The sequence below is a fragment of the Eulemur rufifrons genome, chromosome 19, assembly GCF_041146395.1.
Source record: "Eulemur rufifrons isolate Redbay chromosome 19, OSU_ERuf_1, whole genome shotgun sequence".
Lineage (NCBI taxonomy): Eukaryota > Metazoa > Chordata > Mammalia > Primates > Lemuridae > Eulemur > Eulemur rufifrons.
Window position 1 is genome coordinate 73386240 of NC_091001.1, and position 18488 is coordinate 73404727.

The 18488-nt window shown below is 45.3% G+C and overlaps 1 protein-coding gene across 3 annotated transcripts in view; it reads right to left on the minus strand.

Annotated features, from left to right (window-relative positions):
• The window catches only part of SPTBN1 (spectrin beta, non-erythrocytic 1), a 190653-nt gene that overhangs the window by 21887 nt on the left and 150278 nt on the right, over nucleotides 1-18488 (minus strand). For all 3 annotated transcript variants that reach the window (XM_069494377.1, XM_069494378.1, XM_069494379.1), the window contains 11 exons: nucleotides 17062-17932; nucleotides 16837-16974; nucleotides 15280-16036; nucleotides 14322-14524; nucleotides 9429-9519; nucleotides 4503-4649; nucleotides 3325-3588; nucleotides 2462-2686; nucleotides 1905-1994; nucleotides 1446-1727; nucleotides 641-771 (listed from right to left, as the gene is read on the minus strand). In XM_069494377.1, the coding sequence (XP_069350478.1) occupies nucleotides 641-771; nucleotides 1446-1727; nucleotides 1905-1994; nucleotides 2462-2686; nucleotides 3325-3588; nucleotides 4503-4649; nucleotides 9429-9519; nucleotides 14322-14524; nucleotides 15280-16036; nucleotides 16837-16974; nucleotides 17062-17932 (3199 nt within the window). The remainder of the gene's footprint in view (nucleotides 1-640; nucleotides 772-1445; nucleotides 1728-1904; nucleotides 1995-2461; nucleotides 2687-3324; nucleotides 3589-4502; nucleotides 4650-9428; nucleotides 9520-14321; nucleotides 14525-15279; nucleotides 16037-16836; nucleotides 16975-17061; nucleotides 17933-18488) is intronic.

An 18488-nucleotide genomic window follows, 5' to 3' on the forward strand; every position in this document is an offset into this window, starting at 1 on the left:
ACACAGCCTTTGACCTCATCTCCCTCAACCTGCCTCGGTTAAACACACAAGGCTGACTCCTTTCCTTTCTGAGTCATAAGGGGCAGTTTCAGAGAAAGCCTAAAATGACAGCTCTCAAAGTTAGTACAGGAGCCTGTTATATAGTGGATGAGTACCACACTTGTTTTTTTTTGTTCTCCAAGGCATTCTAAGCACTTGATGTGTAAGAGTTTGGAAGTGGTATCACTTTGTTCTTCCTGGGAGCCCTTTTATTTTATAGGTCCACGTATTCTTATCTACTACTCTTAAAGCTAGTAATTAACTTTCCTAAACTGAATGACTTTTTCTATCCAAGTGCAGTGGTGATTATCTGTACCTGTGCAAATCGACCTGTATTTTTGATTCATGACATGAATAATCTTTCAATACGGCCTTGTCCAATAGGAGATGTATTAGGAAAACTGCTCTTGTGGGTTAAATAACAGTTCGCACCTTCTATTCACCATAGACCTACTGGGTCTGTTTTAAAAATGCTTCCCACAGATCTGTCTTACCAGTGATTCACAACGAATGCTGCCATGTTCTTTTTGTGTGGGTTAGCAAGAGAGCCTCACTGAGAAGAAATGACAGCCAGGTCTCACCTTCATAAAATGGCACTCACCTTTCAGGATGGCTGTCGGCCACCAGCGCCCGGCTGGTTTTGGAGAGCTGATGCACTGTCTCTGCGTAGTCCTCCACAGCTTGTTCCAAGATCTGGTGCTTCTTCAACATGGAGACAGCGCTCTGCTCATCCTGCAAAGCGAGGGGACTGTCACAACCACAGCTGTCCCCTCTGGCCCAAAACCACCTTAAGGAGTGACAGGCTGACTGCCTGGTGGGGCAGGAGGAAAGACCAGCAGAAAGACCCCAGAAGTGTGAGGTGGGCAGTGGAAGAACAGATGTGCCGAGAGCATCCACGTGGACGGGACCACAGGAGGCCTTTGTGAAAGACACACATGAGGAAAATGCAGACTGAGGAAGACCCCTCTGAGATGGAGAGCAAATCAGGCAAACCAGGGTGTCCTGGCTAGCTGAAACTCCTCATGGTCTATCAGGTACATAGGCGACAGCATTTTGGAACCTTAAAATACTTTTCAAAGATCTCAAAACCATCTCGTATGTTGTAAAGTTTAGGGAACCTATAAATAGAGAGCAAGGACTCTGGCAAATTTCACACATGACAGGATGAACCCAGTCTTAATGACACACCAGGACTCGGATAAGGAAAGTTTCTGTCAAGGGGGAAATAGCAGCCAGATTTTAGACACCTTGAAGTACCATGGTGCCCCCTTAACACTCAAAGGCAACACGGGAAATCTTCAAAAAGACAGAGCCCCCAGGAGAAAACAAGCTCAGGGTCAGAGTCTGAGGCTCTCTTGGGACGGAGATGCTTCTCGCCTCCTCTCAGGAAGGGAGCCCTCTCTCACCTTGGCCTTCTCCTCAGACATCATGTACAGCTCCTGCTCACTCATCCACGCTTCGGCCTCGGCCGCATCAAAGTAGTACTGCTGGGCCTTGTGCGCCTCCTCCAGCCGCCGGTGGCGCTTCTCCGTCTCCTCGATGAGCAGACCCCACAGCTGCTTTAGGTCGGCAAGCCTCTGTCTGATGGCTTCAGCACTGGGGCTGCTGCTGTCCGTGACGATGTTTTGGCTCCTCTCAAAGATGTCGTCAATTCGAGGCTGGTGCCCCTGGATTTCTTTCTGGAGGGTCTGTGTGGGGTAGAAAAACACACATGAGGGCTTGCTAAATGGCAGCAGCCTGGTGTTTATGTCAAGCCATCAGGGCCAAGAAGAAACTGCCAGGCCTTCAAAGCTCTCTCGTTTTCTGTCTTGTAGTTTGGAACAAATTATTTATCAGACTGAACTCGCCTGAGCAGAAACACTTACCTGATTTTTCTTTATTAACAGCTGCACAGTCTGGAGGTTGTGACCATGATCCGTGGAAGTTGCCAAAGGCATCCTCTCTCCAACCCATAACTGAAAAGAATTGTGAATAAGTGATCAGGACCAATCCGAGGAACAAACATGTAATACGAACAAGAGCAGCAAGGAAGAGCTGGGGAGCCATCTTCAGAGAGCAAGCTCGTCCGGCCCCTTGGAGGGTGGTCTGAGGAAACGTGCCCTTCTGCCTGGAGACAGGGAGAGAGCTAGTCTTCCAAATTTACCTCATCCTCAAGGTCAGGCTCACTGTGAGTCCTCATTAGTTACCTTTAATAGCATTGTTCTTGGGGCAATAAAACCCTAGAGTATCTTTAGATAACTTGAGAGGAAAATGGAGTTGCACTTTGTATGAAAACAGAAAGAACCCTCAGAACATAAGCATGGGCTTCGACAGCTCAGCTCACCAATGTGGCCCAAGGTAAGCAAGACAAGTGAGAACAGGGGCTTCAGGACAGGTGAGAAGGTTCACAGCAAAGTCACACACGCAGCGAGGGTCTACTCACGATCTCGTCCTCCACGTCCCTATTGAACTGGTGGATCTCTTTGGAGGCCAGCAGATTATGCTTCCTTTCATTCAAGGGCTCCAGCAACTCCATGAACTTGGTCTGCACGGTGAGGCGCTTGCTGTCCACCTCGTCAGTGCTCTTCCCCTCCTGGCTCAGGGCCTGGGCTTGGCTCTGGAGCTCTTCGATCTCCTTCTTCCGCACTTCCATCTGGTTCTCCAGCATCTGAGGGCAGAGAAGAAAAGCAGGTCAACACCTGGCAAAGACTATCTTTGGCAGGGACTGGTTCTAAGCAGAACTGCTAGGTCCACCAGGACTTGGCCGCTGTAAAGCAGCCAGGGAAGCCACTGGGGGAGTCTGCACTGACTTGATTTCTCAACCTGAATGGAACTATTTTCCCATAAATTCTGGGTAAATGCATTTGCCCTTAGAGCCTTCTGTTATGATATAAAAAAACTGTTACATTACTTTTGTTATCAATAAAGTACCCGGAACAACTCAGATTACTGTCACATACCAAGACCTTCTACAGCAATGTACGCAAATATTACTCCTTCGTGTAAAACGCAGAATTGAATGAAATGAATATTTACTCAACTATTAAATGGTGATGATACCCATCAGCTAAGAAAATGATATTTAAAAAAAGCATTCCCGTGTAGAGACACCCCATACGTCTACAAATATTGTGTTTTTCTAGTTGATTCTTGGCACATTCTCTGATGCTGTCAGAGATAGCACTTTGCTGAACTAACAGCCTTCTCACGAGAAGGTGGGCGACTGGGGACGCAGCGGCGAACAAAAACTATGAGGACTGTGGCTGTGAAACAGAAACAGCCCGGGTGTTCACCCTGCCCACTTGCCTGCTGCTTTTTCAGCAGGATGTTGACGCTGGTAAGGTCTTTGCCGTAGTCATCAGATTGAATCTGACTCTCTAGGCCGTGCAGCCATTTGTCTAGATCTGCACAGCTCTGGGTGAAAAGTTCAGCCTTGTTTGCATCAAAGAGCCGCTGGGCCTTAGTCTGGGTGGTGGATTCAAGGACTTCCCACATTTTATGTAAACCAGTGAGTTTCTCCTTCACCACGGCTTCTGTCTCAGGCTTTTCTGAAATGAGCTGCATTCCTTCCTGGAAAACACAAACCAGCGTGGTTATAAATAAATAGTTTGCTAGAGAAAAAAAGTCACTGTGAAAAACAAACCTAAGATATTTGATCTGTGATTTACCCATTCATTCAACACACATACACAACACACACACACAGAATCTTTCCACGTGAAGTTGCCAATCAATAAAATCAACAATGGCCTACTCCATGTACATTGCATGGATTTCATGGAAGTTAAGCAGTAAGTGCTCCATGCTGAAATAGTTTCAACTGGGGCAATGGGACAGTTAATCAAATAACCTAAAATTTTATCCCCTCCACTCCATGCCTAAAGACCATATATGACACATTATTTTAACCACTAGGAGTCTGAAACAAAATAAAAAGTGTGAAGGGAGAGAAGGGAGGGTGGGGAACTCCACATTCATCTTTAGTTAAGCTGCACAGAATCTCTTTGTGCCAAAATAATACATTATAATGATTATTGTAGTGACTAGTATACAGTAGTCACATAAGAAAAACAGGGAAAATTTAAAATATATAATATTTTTAAATTGTATGCAACTGTATCTGATAAATCTGTCACAAAGCAACATAAATAATATGACCAAGATAGTGGGGACCCTATATAGGGTCTAGCAGCAACAGCAGGTGAGATGCACAACAGAAACTAAACACCTAGTAGCCACTCTAAAATAAATCAAGCGTTTTGAAAACCACCCTGGTTGGGTTTCTGCTTTTCTCCCTTCTGGTGGGTTGAAGTCAGGAACTGGTAAGTGAAAGGGGACTGCTACTGGCTGTATAACATTTGTAAATTATAAGACCCAGAAGAGTTGGCAAACGTGCTAAATAAAAAGGAGCTCATTTCCACTCTATTTGTTTTACCACAGCCACATTGTGGACGTGGGGGCCCTCATCCAACACTTTAACGCACCTTCTCAATTTTGTCAAGCCATTCTTTGTTGGATGCAAGTTCTGCCATGAATGCTTGATGCTTTAACCATTTACTGTGCAGATTTCTGGCTTCATCATAAGACATGTCCTGGGCTGTAAGCATCTTTTCATTGATCCAGAGAGACAGCTATGGGGAAAAAAAAAATCAAGAAGTTTTCAGAAGTCATGATCCTACCTGGAAAGGGGTGTGTTCACGTCATACTATGCATGCTACACGTTTCCAGAGCAACAAATATTTAACTTTATAATTCGGATCCATTATGACAGGTGTCCATTATTTGGAGCCTGTACCTAAGCTTTGTCCAAACTACATGTTTAACATTCGATCCAGAGGTATAAAAGGTCTACGAGCCAGCATTCAAAGTGTTTGGCACTCTTAACCAGCTTTCCTCCCAAAGGCTTTTAAAATTCTGCTGTAACCAGTTCAAGACACAACCTTTTTTCTCTTCCAAATACCTGTGTCAGCTACGCTGTGTTAATCATGATTGACTACCTTTTACTCTATTTGGCAATCTTCTTACTTTTTTAATTCCTTTTATTAAAAAAAAAACCAAACCCAAATCCAACAAACTGATCTACCGCCCTCCGCTTTCATGGGTACATCTATGGGAATGCCAAAAAGCATAAATAACTGCTCACTGTAGGGGTAAGGCAACAATGATGGCCTTTCAATGTTTCCTTCAAGTCTGAGTCACCTTCAACCTCTTTTTCCGTAGCCTCTAGTTCTCTAAAGAACCTTCCATTCAGACCAAGAATGCTTCACAGGACTTGATTTTCAGACCTAACATGTTTGCCTGGATCTGAAGTCTGGAAAGCTGGCAGCTGCTGGCGGATCTGAGAGGGGAATTCTCTTACCAGGGTCAGCCAAACACAGGCTGGACCCACTTCTGCTGCCCTCCATCCTGACTGGGCCCTGGCTCATTACTGCCCACCTGTGATGGGCCGTGCCAGAGTCCTGATTCCTACCCCAGTCATGGTGCTACCCCAGAAAGAGCTTCTGTTGGCCCAGGTCAAAGATAAACAAAGGAATGAGGAGTTAGCCCAGAATCAGAAGCAACAATCCTCAGGGAATATGTCTCTTCTCCTGAATGACTGCGAAAAACCCACCTTTACATGTGACTGTTACAACAAATTTGAACCTAAACTCCTTCATGGTTCTATCTCCAAGGTCTAGAAATGAAACATAAAACCAATAGAAATCCTTATAAAATCAACATTTCCCATGCCATTCACTCCTGCTCTGGCCTGCTGCTGGGAAAGGCTCCCCCATAAACTTGCTTCAACAACAGAAGATCTGTTCTTTGGAAATGATGTCAAGGAGGGCAATGAGGGTCACAGGAACACCCCTGGTTCCAAAAGCAGGTGAACTCCTGGGCACCGTCCTTACCTTCTCAGGCTATTCACCATGCAGGGGAATGGGGAGGAGGTTGAAAGCAAAAGTTAGTGAGATCTTTGATGTCACTTGTTATTGAGGAAAAAACTAGCAAATCTCATAAAGTCCTTTATAATCAAAGACCATAGAGATCATTCTACAATAAAGACAGTAAATTTCTTATTTTAAAAGAATTATATATGTTCCAGTTATCTGAGCAGCTAAAATCTGAGAGATTATGGCCAATCTTAGGGGGAAAAAGGTTAAAAGGAAACCAAATGACAACATTTTCCCCTGTATTCTACATACATTCATACATACACACACACACACACACACACACACTGTCTCTCTCTCTCTCTCTCTCGAAGGCACTTTTATTCAAAGTGCCAAGAACATTCACATATTTTCACTATTCATAACCACCTACCCAAGAAAGATTAAAAAAGAGAGAGAGCTACATAAAAATCAGAGGCTTATAAACAAATCTGCTCTTTGCTGAACACATCATCCTACACATGAAGCACCATGCGATATAGCACAATGAAATGATCTATGGAACTTGCTAGTTCATCAGCTCTTCATCAGCATTCTGGAACCAGAGCCACAGTTATTATTTGTGGGCATTTATAAAGATCATTTAAGAATATACTCATTCTCTGCAGAAAAGAACACTATGTGGATTAGGAAAAGATAAGAAAAAATACTTTGATCATTGAATTAAGCTAAAAGCAAAGCACCAAACTCAGATCTCTGTGCCAGACGCATGTACACATACTGTCCTCCTGAAAAAAATAATCAGTTCCAGAAAATAGCAGGTATAGTATGAGGGAGTAAAACAATAAAGCGGTATCTTTTAAATTATTCATTCATTTTTTAGGATATCACGTTAAAATAACACTACAAAGATTATGATGCTCTTTGTATTCCCATCTATAACTGGGAACAGGTGGGTCCCCTGCTCATTCCACAGTATTGCTGGTGCAATGGCTGTCCCCAGCCAGAGAGTGTTGATGGGGGTGGCAGCAGGGGCCCATCTCACAATCCACAGCTCCTCCAGCCAAGGCACTCTGAGGAAAGGAATCTGAAAGAGAAAAACCCCTGGATTCCCTGTACCTTGAGCAACAACAGCAGCCAGTAAAGGTATTAAATTTGACCTCTGTATCTATTGCAATAATAGGTAGGTTTTCAAATGTAGGGCTAGTCCATTAAAATACACTCCATTCTCAGGAGTGTATTTTAATGAGGCCGAATGATGGCAAGTTCACAGCCAAAGACCCTATCACTCCTTTGCTTGTGTTACTACACCAAGAGTTTAGAGCCCTAAACCTGACCTAAACGCCATCACCATGCAGAGACCGTACATGCTGGCATGGGACCCTGACACCTCCAGGCAGACAGTGTGGCTGTACTTACTAACTTGATGATGCTCAAAGAGAGAAACGCACAACTAGGGAAGAAAAGATAAACCAGGGAGACCTGGCAGAGCAGTCACAAGGAGACCTGCAAATCATCTCCCAGTGGACATAAAAAAGCCCAGCCCAAATTTCCTACATACTTTGAAGGGAAATCACACAGGAGAGAGGCCCCGGGCATGCCTGACAGTCACTGGAACCCAGCCAATGTGTGTGTTAAGGAGAGAACTCCTTGTCACCAAGGATGCTAATTTAAAGCAAGTGGAAACAAACATCTAAAGACCTGCTAAGACCATTTCCTATGACGCCATCAGGAAGGACTATCATTTTACCTACTTACTTTTCTCTCTGTTTCTTTTTATGAATCTGTACATGTGTAAGTGGAAAACGGGACAGACAGGAAATTCCAAATATAAATGGGATTCCCCGTGGCTACTCAACTGCTCATTCCCTGGCATTGTTTTTCTCACATTTAACCTGAGCTTCAACATGGTTAGGTGAAGGAATTTCATTTTACCAACTTGCCCTTTAAAAGCAGGAACATGGGATCCCATTGGTCCCACATGCCCCTAGAATACGGCCTGAGGTTAAAAATGAGTCACTGATGGTGCTGCAAGGGAAACACCAAGGTGACACAGGGACCAGTAATCTGTGGAAGGCACAGCCCAGCCTGCAAACACCTCGACCCTTTTACTCCCTCCAATGGGAAATGGCCAATAGGCATTCACTGCAGCACAACATGCAACTCCACGCAGCTAACTTTAGAGCCCACCACCCTCTGCTGTGCCCTGTCTTGGGATGTGAAAGCCTCCTTAAGTGAGCATCCTATCAAATGGGTTTCTAATGTGTGGATGTCACTTAGAAGAGGCACTCCTGTCTTCAGCCTGTCTGGCTCCAGGCAAATCCCCCAAAGACCTAGATTTGTCAATGTGGTGCTTAAAGCTGACAGACCGAAAGCTACACAGTTTAGGGGCTTTTCTTCTTAAGGTTTAGCTGCAAAAGCACACTGAAAGACTCACAAAAAGACAGCAGTTGAACGGACATGAAGGATCGCTTCTGTCACAGATGATCTAACAGATGTCATTAGAGCCACATTACTTTTAACACAGCCACACATTTGCATGCAGGGTGTCTGTGATGATTGGAGTCATATTCTGAGCACACAATCCGTCCCTGCCCCCACACTCTTAACCCCTCAAGGTCCCTGAAGCTTCATGTGGATATTCATCACCTCCATTTTTACCTCCAAGGGTATTTATTCTAATAAACCAGAGAGAACAGAGTCTTAGCACTGTTCTCTGGCAGACAGAGAAATATGATGTTCTTAGGAACTCACAAATGTGATGTCTGCTAGATGCTTTTTTCTGGTCAACTTTAGTTTTCAAAGTTTGTTTATGTATGTATCAGGGAACACGAAATAGTATGAGAATCAGATCAATACCACATGCTAAAACTCAGTGTTTGGAATTAGGATTACTGCTCTTTGCATGTTAGATACACATAGAAGGAGCCTGAAAGATGGTATTTTAAGGTCCTAAGTAAATAAGGAACTTAATTTGTGTTTTTAAGATCTCTACTTCTTACTTGGTAGCCAGTTTCAGTTCCTTTTAGTTCTTTCATTCTGTACCATTTAAATGTACTTTGCTCTAGAGAGTTAAAACATAACACTAAATGCTTTTGTTGCAGAATATTCTAGGACATGAAACAGAACTTTCTATGACAAAGGAAACGTTCTATGTCTGTGTTGTCCAATATGGTAGCCACAAGTCATAGCTGGCAACTGAGCACTTAAAATATAGCTAGCATAATGGAGGAACTATGCTGTTAATTTTATTTAATTTTAATCAAATTAAAATGAAATAGCCATATGTGGCTAGTGGCTACTATAATGGACAGCGAAGTTCTATATTCTAATGTTCTAGAGTATAATAATCTAGTAACTGTAAGTGGTAGCTTGTAGGCTGGAGAACCAACAAAGTGCCACACGTTCCCACCTGCAAATCAAATGGATGATAGGAATTTCTGGCCTCATTAATTTTATAATTCAAGAGGCTCTTCTGCTAAATGCAGGCTAGCAACTGTTGGAAATGAAGAAGGAAGGGATTAGAGGGCAACATACCTCTTGACAATCTTGCAGGAATTTCTGAAGATCCCTGTTGTCCTTCAATCTCATCAGAAGTTCACTGGCTGCCTCACGGTTCTTCCTATGTCTGGTTATAATAATAAAAATTATTTTTAAAAAAGAAAGATAATCTTGAAATACAGAATTTATAAATCAATTCCTAGGTTTATAGGTATGCTGAAAAGAGTTTGCTTACAGTTCTTAATTATGTGAAGGAGACAAGATAAACGAGGGATTTTAGCATCCTCTAAATGAGTAAGCCATGGTACAAGAGAGACCCAAACACCTGTCCAAGCTACACAGCAGACTAAACATACAGTCAAATGATCTGTGTCAATTTGCTGCCTCCCAATCTAGAGCTGGGAAAAGATTTTGAGTACGCACTGTGTGCAAGTCCCCCCCTTTAGGCACTGTGGGAAAACTTGAAACTTATCTTCAAGAAACTCTTAAATGGTAACACATACAAGGCTAAGAAAATATATATGATCATGTAACTGCCTTTAAATAAATGTTTCCTGATAAACAGATGCCCATCTTGAAACAAACTCACCAAAAGCAACAAAACATAGGAATAAAACTTTTTCAAACTGCTGAGATCCCAAACTTACTCAATCCCACTTGGAATTAACAGATAAGGGTAATAACTAAGGTTCAGAGAAGTAAAAGTACGAACCCTTAAATAAAAAACTTGTAAGAATTGGAAGGAGCGGCTAAACTTGGTGAATGTTAAGGGAACTGGGGCGCTTGCTCCCCAGCTCAAACACCACACACAGAGCTCCTTCCCCAGCTTTCGTGAAGGGGCCAGCACCCTGGCAAGCTCCCTTCACGCGCCCAGAAGGGCAGTGCGAATGCTGTGAGAAGGACTGCCTTTCCACGCTCCGCTGCCACAGGGGGGGATGCGCTGAGGGCCATGAAGCACTGCAGTGAACATACTGCCTGATATTCCTGAGTAACCTAAGCAAGAAAGCCAGACTACGTTCAGGGTATTAAGACAGGTAAAGGAGCAGAGTGCAAACGAGGAGAGTTGGGTTTTTGCCCTGATTTTCAAAGCACTTTCTCATTGCCTGTGTCTGGACAAGGTCTCTCCTCCATTCCTGCCAGCCTCTATGGCAGGGATGAGAAAGAACACAGCCTCAGATTCTTGACAATACTGAGAAAGAGCAGCTCTGTGAACACGAGCTGCTGAATGATGTGTGAAGAAACCTCCCCAGGAGAAAGAAAGATCTTGTAGTGATACACATGTCGCACAGGCCTTCACTGAAAGCGGATGAAACCAAGGATAGCTGCAGCATCGCAGCCACCATCGGCCTGGGGAACCGAAGGAAAAAGCCCTCTGTTCTTGTGGCTCCTGCAGGTACCAGGAATTATGAATGCTTATATGTCACATTTAAATTGTATTAGATAAATTTTTATTAAATATAAAGTATGATAAATAGAAATAGTATTGTCAGATACATATGCCTTTTTAATTTTTTTAAGTTGAAAGGGGTTCCATAGCTTCAAGAAAAGGGATCTTAATATGCTTATACCACTTAGGTAAAATGCAAACATAAAAAAAGAGTTATTATATAATGCTAAATGAAAAGAGCTTACGCATATTAAATGACATAAAACTCCCAAGGCACAGACTAGAAAGCCAGCACTAAAATGGCATGTGCTAGAGATGGGATTAAGAGCAGATCTCCCTCAAAAATATTAGATGTTTATTGCTTTAATAACAACAAACAATAATAAAGGCCAGAGTCACTTTATATCATTGTTACCTATCATCCAAAAGCAAAAATAATAAAAAATAAATAAAATATAAAAGATTGTTAGTGAATCTGGGCTAAAAAAAATTAGTCATCTAAAAACGTGGGTGGGTAAGGAACGTCAAGAAAGGTTTTTGAAGTCCCCTGCCCTCAAATTCCAGTTCCATTTCTAGGGGAGTATAAGAAAATAAAGCAAATCTTCAGGAGGGAGGTAACATGAGTTGGAGTTAGTGACAAAATGTAGGAGGAGTCCTGCCTTTAATCAAGGGCCTTGAATGAAAGCTTCCGTTCCTTTCAGCAAGGCCTCCCACCAAAGTGCCGGGATGGGAAGGAAGAATCTCAGAGCATCTCTGATGCTCATGGAAATAATGAAGATGAAAATAATGCCAAATTCTATCTGAGAAGATTCGCGAAGGGAGAAATACAACCAGATAGAATCCTGAAATGTTATTTCTTATGTAATCAAGTCTCACGTATGCCCGAGTCCCTGCCCAGGCACCCTTTCTCTTGCATGCTGTTGCTCTCAAGAGTGAAACAGCCATGCAGGCAGCTGGGATTGTCGCTGACTCAGAAAACACTCGAAAGAAGTGAGTGCGGCTTAACGGTTTACTAGTGGCAACCGACAGCACTCATGGGAAGCGAAATTCAGGAAATCCTCTCAAGGTTGGATCACGGATTCAATTATAGGCAAGGGCCTGAGAAGAACCTTCTAAAACTTGGCTGTAGTCTCCACAGTCTTAAGAATGCTCTTTGTTTGGGGCAAGGTTCTCTTGCTTTATTTCCATCTCTCACCTCCTACCTCCACAACAAGACTCAAAAGCTCCCCCACCACATGAAGCAGACGCTGGGTATAACCGGTTTCTGTGACAGCAAAGAATCTCAGGCACCTGCGTGGACTGGCTGGTTAATTTTTAAGCCTGTTTTCCCTTGTGAGATAGGGTCTTGCTTCATGAGGCTGGACACTGTTCCTTGTTCCCCAAGGACTATGCTGTGGCTGGAATTTTCCTTTCGGCCCGGAGGTTTCCTTCCTCATCCACACCACCCCCTGGGCAGGCTGTGGGCAGCAGGCTCCTTTCCACCCAGTCACAGGCACCTGGAAGGCCACTTGTGCCCCACCCACATCTACTGGAGTCAGTGTCTTTGTTCTGGTACTTTTTCATTTCAACTCAGGACATTTCCTGAACGTAAGCACATTATAATGACTTTACCTTCTACAAGAATAGCTTCAACCACAGCGTCAGAATGTTTCTGGGCAAGGGGATTAGATCTGAAGGTTTAGATGTTTACTTAGCTGTGCTCCTACAACACCTGGAACTCACAGATGTGTATGTTTTTATAACAGACAAGTATCCTCTAGGGTCAGTTTCAGATCTTGAGGCCTCTGGGGATATTAAAGTGAAACCAGAATTCAGTTAACACCAGCTGAGAAAAATAAGAAAATGTAGTTCCCTTGATGGCGGATCAACAGAAAGACCCCCTCCTTTCGTCTTCCTTGAGCTTACCAATAGTATGGGATCCTCTTTACATTTCTTTTTTAAAACTGAGAGATCCTAAGGAAGCTCTGGAACTCCAGGAGCCCAGGCTTTCAGTCAAGAGCAAAAGGAAGGTTAAGCCACAACCGAGGGCTGCTGAAACATTCCCTAATGTCCAGGAGTCTCCGGTCTTGACAGCATCACCTGTTTCCTACAACCCCATGCAGCTGCAGCACTTGGGGCATACAAATAAACCAAGGAAGCAGCAAAGCAGCTGCACGTCTGTCTGAATGCAAGCTATCATATTTACAAAATAAGGAGTTAACATTAGAAAAAAGGAAATTCTTTTTTTTTAGGTTAAGAATGCCTTGCCCAATCCTTGTTTCTCTCACTCGTTTAAGAAGGGTTTGGTGGAAGGATCTTTTTTTTCTTTTTTGTAGCTGTTTTAAAAGCAAAAGATACAGAATTATAATTAGTAAGTTATGCCCTATTCCCCAGCACCACCCTTAGGAACATATGGTTTAGGCTCTGAATCAGTGAAAGCAAAAAAAAAAAAAAAAAAAGACAGACTAGCAGTGGAAGTGTTACAGCCAGGAGCTCAATCTTTATGGGAAAAAGAGCATTTCCACTCTACCCCACATCTTATTTTAAGTTAATCTAAGGGTCCCAGGAGACCCTCTCGGATGTGGTAAGCAAGGAACAATCTCAGCAAGAAGTTCTTCCTTCTCAATGCACTTGAAGGCCAGAGGAGAAGCCTCAAGGAAGAGCTTGTTCCTTGATGACATCAGTCTCACAATCAGCCCTTAAATCCAGACCAAACTGGGACCAGAGAAGACTGGTTGCAACAGAGGCTAGTGATCCAGATGGGTCAGCCCAGGACTGAGGTGACCTGCCCAGAACCGGCCCCTGTTCTGGTGCATCTAACCTTCGATCTGCCCTGATCACCACCTTTAGTAACCAGGGTGGGGTAAGAGGAAGGGGTGAATCAAAGAGTTACGGTCAAAGGGAGTACACTGGCCTTTAGCCAGGGAGAAATCTTTCAGAATGCCAAAAAAAAAAAAAAAAAAGAAAGAAAGAAAGAAATGAGATGCCCTGGCAGAAGAGGAAAGTGGCCTTTTCTCATCATGAAAAAGATCCTATTACAGCATCATCCAAGCCAATTTTCTAAAAAAGGCTAGATAATGGTCCTTTGAGGCTCTGCCAGGTACTCAGGACAAGCAAACCTCACCCTCCCTTTCCACTCTCTCCTGGCAGGCTTCAGAAGAGAAGTCTCATATGGATGAAGGCGAACATGGGGTTGGCTGAGAAAACGTCTGGCTCTCGGGGTCCCATCAGGTGACACGCCATGTGTCACTCTCAAAGTGTATGGCTTATACTAGATGGCTACACAGCATTACAGCTCTTACAGGTCTTTGGTTAAGGACTGGCTTGGCTTCACAGGCTTTCTTTTCCTTTGTGGACACTTGTACATGTCTTATGAAAATCACGTTCTCAGGCAGCCACGTGCTGCTCTAATTTTCTGTGTGTGTAAATGAGACTTGGCTAGGTGCCCATGTTCTGCCCACTGGGAAATTTATGCCCACAGTCCCAAGAATTTCTGGCCAATGATTCAGAGGGTTGAGAGTTCCAAGGTGCAAGACTACCTTAGGAGCCTCAGAAAACTGTACCTGTCATCAATAGAGTCCACCTTCTCCTGGATTCGATCCGAGTTGATGTTCCCGTCGCTCACCAGCCTCCGGCCAGTCTCCACAACGGCGTTGATCTTCTCCTCATTGGCGTCCATGGTGGTCATGAAGTCCTCCTGTTTCTTAATAGCTGCTTCAGCTCCTTCCAAGGTGGTGGGCATTTCAGTATGAGCCAAAACATACTCCTGATTTAAAAAGAGGGTGAAAAAAAAAAAATCACAGCAGGATGACATATCAGTGCCATAACTCATTTTCCTATGTTCTACATTTCCATGCAACATACTTCGCAACACTTGCTCCTTACACTTACATAAAATAATCTATCAACTGAGATAAAACTAAAAGTGGGGAAGAAAAAACCAAATTTCTGTAAGTGCTTAAATGCTCTAAATTTTTTTCCCAAAGTGAGCAAGGAAAGTAACCAAAGCTTTGTGTATCAGCCACAACAGCTCTCTAAGGTGCCCATGAAGGCAGCAGCAACATATCCTTCATATACTCTGGCTTAAGGAATATTAACAACCCTGATGCTGGTGACCATCCTCAGCTACTTTTCTTTCTCTGATCTGCCTTGTGTCCTCAGGTGAAGTCCCTAACCCCTCTAGAGCAAGAAGACAGAACCATTCGGTTAAAAAAAAAAAATCCTCACTGGTATCTTTTAAATTATGAGAACACACTATGAACAGAAGAGGTCCTCCATAGTAGCTGAAATTGGACCCTACTTTTGCAAGGCAAGGCAGCTCCTGGTGGAAATCTTCAATTCCTGTCCCCTACATTGTGACGAGTTTCAGTGCTTTAAGAGCCGGGGGCGGGGGAAGCCCCTAAATTATCCATTTAATTTTATACAGGTGTGGTTTAAACCAGCAGCCCTGGCCAAAACATTTCAAAAGGCAGCCAGGGCCTTCTCTAACAGAAAGGGAGTGAAGGCAGTGACAAACGTTACCTGGTTGTTAAGAAAGGCCTCGGCTTGCTTTGTGTCTCTGAGGAACTGCTGGTAGGCATGCGACTGGGAGAGGAGATTTTGTCTGTTCTCCCACATTTTGTGGAGCTCGTTCCACCCAGTGTCCAAGGCCTGCAGCCGCTGCCGCAGGAACATGTACTGGGCGTCAGTCTGTCCCTGGGTGACCATCTCACCCATGTCCCTCATCTTCTGGTAGTCCTCCTCGTAGTTGTCGATCTCGTTTTTGATGTTCTCGTGTTGCGTGAGAAGCTTCTCCGCCTCAGTCAGGGTGTTAGGCATGTCTTCTGAGGCGATGGCCGTCTGGGTCCTGGAGAGCCAGGACTGGAAGTCGTCCAAGTCCCGCAGGAACTGCTGCAGCTTGCTGGCCTCTCCCAGGGAGGCCTCTCGGTTTTTCAGGGTGGTCTTCATCTCCTCCCACACGTCGCTGATCTCGGCCAGCCGAGACAGGATGGCCTGGGCCTGGTCCGGGTGCTCCGACTCCAGCTTCTCTGCCTCCTTCTGCAGGTCACTGAGCTTCGCCTCGATGGCCACCAAGTCCCGCTCCATGCCGGTCAGCTTGCGCTGCAGGGCCATGACGCCAGCCAGGTCATTGCCCAGGTCCTGGGTGGACTCGATAACCTTGGTCTTTTCCCGAATCCAGGATTTGGTTTCGTTGCACTCGAGGTGGTAGTTCTGGATGCTCAGGGCAGACAGAAGAGCATCCTTCTTTCTGTCGACCAGTTCTCTGAACTGACTCCACCTGTGAGTGCAGGGATGATAGAGCAGCATGAAGAAGGGGGACTGACTATGGCTGGATAATGAAATGAACAGCGATGGTCAATGCCACACATTTGTTTTCTCCATCTTTACTTTGAACACATGCTTTTTGGAAAATCATCTCACTCAGTAGGTGAATACCAAATACCCAGAAATGGCTCAGGGATGTAATGTAATCTGGAAAAAGCCTGACATGGAGAGGAAGTATTAAAGAGTTCCAATGTGAGCAGTTACAACAATCTGTCCCCAGAGTCAATTAATTTATGTTTGTGACATTTTACTCACCTCTGAACTGCACCTGAGAACACCTTCCAAATCTAAGGCTGATAGTAACCCTCAGAATCAAGACAGTCGGCCACCACAACCTACTCAAACATGTTTATTCAACATAAAGATAAGACTAGGACAAAGGTCTGCCCCGATGATCAGGGCTTTCATTGGCAAAGTAAGTCTTAAACATGCTAGAATCCTGTTCTAAAAATCATTTAAAAAAGGTACCATCTTAGTGCCTTCTACCATGCTGGGCTCAGGCCACATCACAGCCCTACTAACTTTAATGTGGGGAGGGGCAGGTGCCAGGCTGACACGGGTCATCCGCCTGCCATGAATGACGTTGCCCTGAGACACCTCTTGTGAAACCAGGACATGTTGAAAGGCAGATGCCAATGCCATGACATAAGCCCTGTGAAGCCAGTAACCCTATGCAGGAAGTTCCTTACCAGTGACCTCACCCACCCCAGCCCCACACACGGGTGGCTGGCACGCTGCTGGCCTCACACTCACCTCGTGTTGAGTTTGTCCTGCTGGGCTTTGATTTCCTTCTCACTCGGGTGGCCACTGTGCATCAGCTGGCGTGCGATCTGGTTTACCACTGCCACCCGGGAAGCCTGGTTGTTCATTTCCGGTTCGAGGCTCTCAAATCTGAAATGGCAGTTCAACGGGGTGGTCAGCTCCTTGGCCACTGGTGGTCACGAGGGGAGGGCCAGTGCCCAGCAGCACCCCACTCACCTGTGCTGGATGACCTCCAGGTCCTCCAGCTTCTCCGGGATCTGCATGTTGTTGAGCCATTGCTCCTTCTCATCGATCCAGAGCTCACAGGCATCAGCCTCGCTGAACATTTTGTACAGGGCCAGGGTGTCCTGGAGCGCCTGCTTTCTCAGCCGCGTCAGCTCTGCCACCTCCTTGTACCGCTCCTCGATGCCCGACAGCCGGCCCCTCACGTCCGGAGACTCTGCGTGCTCCTGGGGGAGGGCGCTGGCTTGCTCGTGGAGCGTGTCGATGGTGGGTCTGTAGTTGGCGATCTCTTCCGCCACATCCTTGTGTTTCTTCACCAGAGACTGCGTGGAGTACTCGTCGTGGCCAACGTCGCTGCTGGAAACGATCTTGAGGATGTCCAGCATCCAGGCGTCGATGTCATCGGCATCCGCCTGGAACTGGTGCAGCAGGGAGGCCTCCTCCAGGCGCTTCTTCCGAATGGCCGAGAGCTGCTCCAGGTTGGCCCACTGCTCCCGGATGTAAATGATCCTCTCGCGGATCTTCTCCGACCCGAAGTGCTCCTCCGTGATCATGTCTTCGCCTTCCTTGATGGCCTGCTCGAAGTGGCCGCTGCGGCCACTCATCTCGTCCTCAAATGCCCGGTGCTTGCTGAGCAGGCGCATGACGCTGGTCAGGTCTTTCCCGTAATCATCGGAGGACAGGATCTTCTCCTTCTCCCGTATCCAGCCTTCCTCTTCAGCCATCTCCCAAAAGAACTTCCAGAGGCGGCGTGACTCTTCCAGACGGGCCCGGCGCTCGGCCGCCAGTTGGCAAAGCTCTTGATAACAGAACTCCATGTGGGCCACGCGGTCTCGGATCACCTGGGGGTCGCAGGGCTTGTAACCTGTTTTACACCAAGGAAGGGATGTGGGTGTGACCAAGTTCAGCACAGGTTCCTGCTCAGCTGCAGGCAGTAACCTACACCCCATGTTCTCACTCTGGGACTACCAGTTCACTTCTAAATCTAATGCAGGATGTGTAGGCCATGCAGCACCTTCTAGAATCTTGATTAGAACAGGAGGGAGGAGTAACGATAACCATTATTATTTTGGCCCAACCACAAAGTGATCACTTATGAATCGAGAAAGCACATAAATCATATGAAAGGCAGCTGCATTTAATTGTTTCTGAAAGTATAAGCAGCAAAACCAAATCATTCTAAACAGTTTCCAAACAGGTATGTGCGACCAGGTGTGAAAGCCAGGAGCTGCTGGAGTGGCCACACCAGCATAGTGGTGCACGGCCACAGAGTGTGGTCTGGCAAAGCTTCAATGCCAAACATCAAGCCACTCAAAACCAAGCAGCATGTGCGTAATTTAAGAAAAGGATGTGCCCATTTCAGAAAGACAAGACAGAACGTGTATTCAGAAGGCCACTCCACTGTATCTCACGCCCCATGA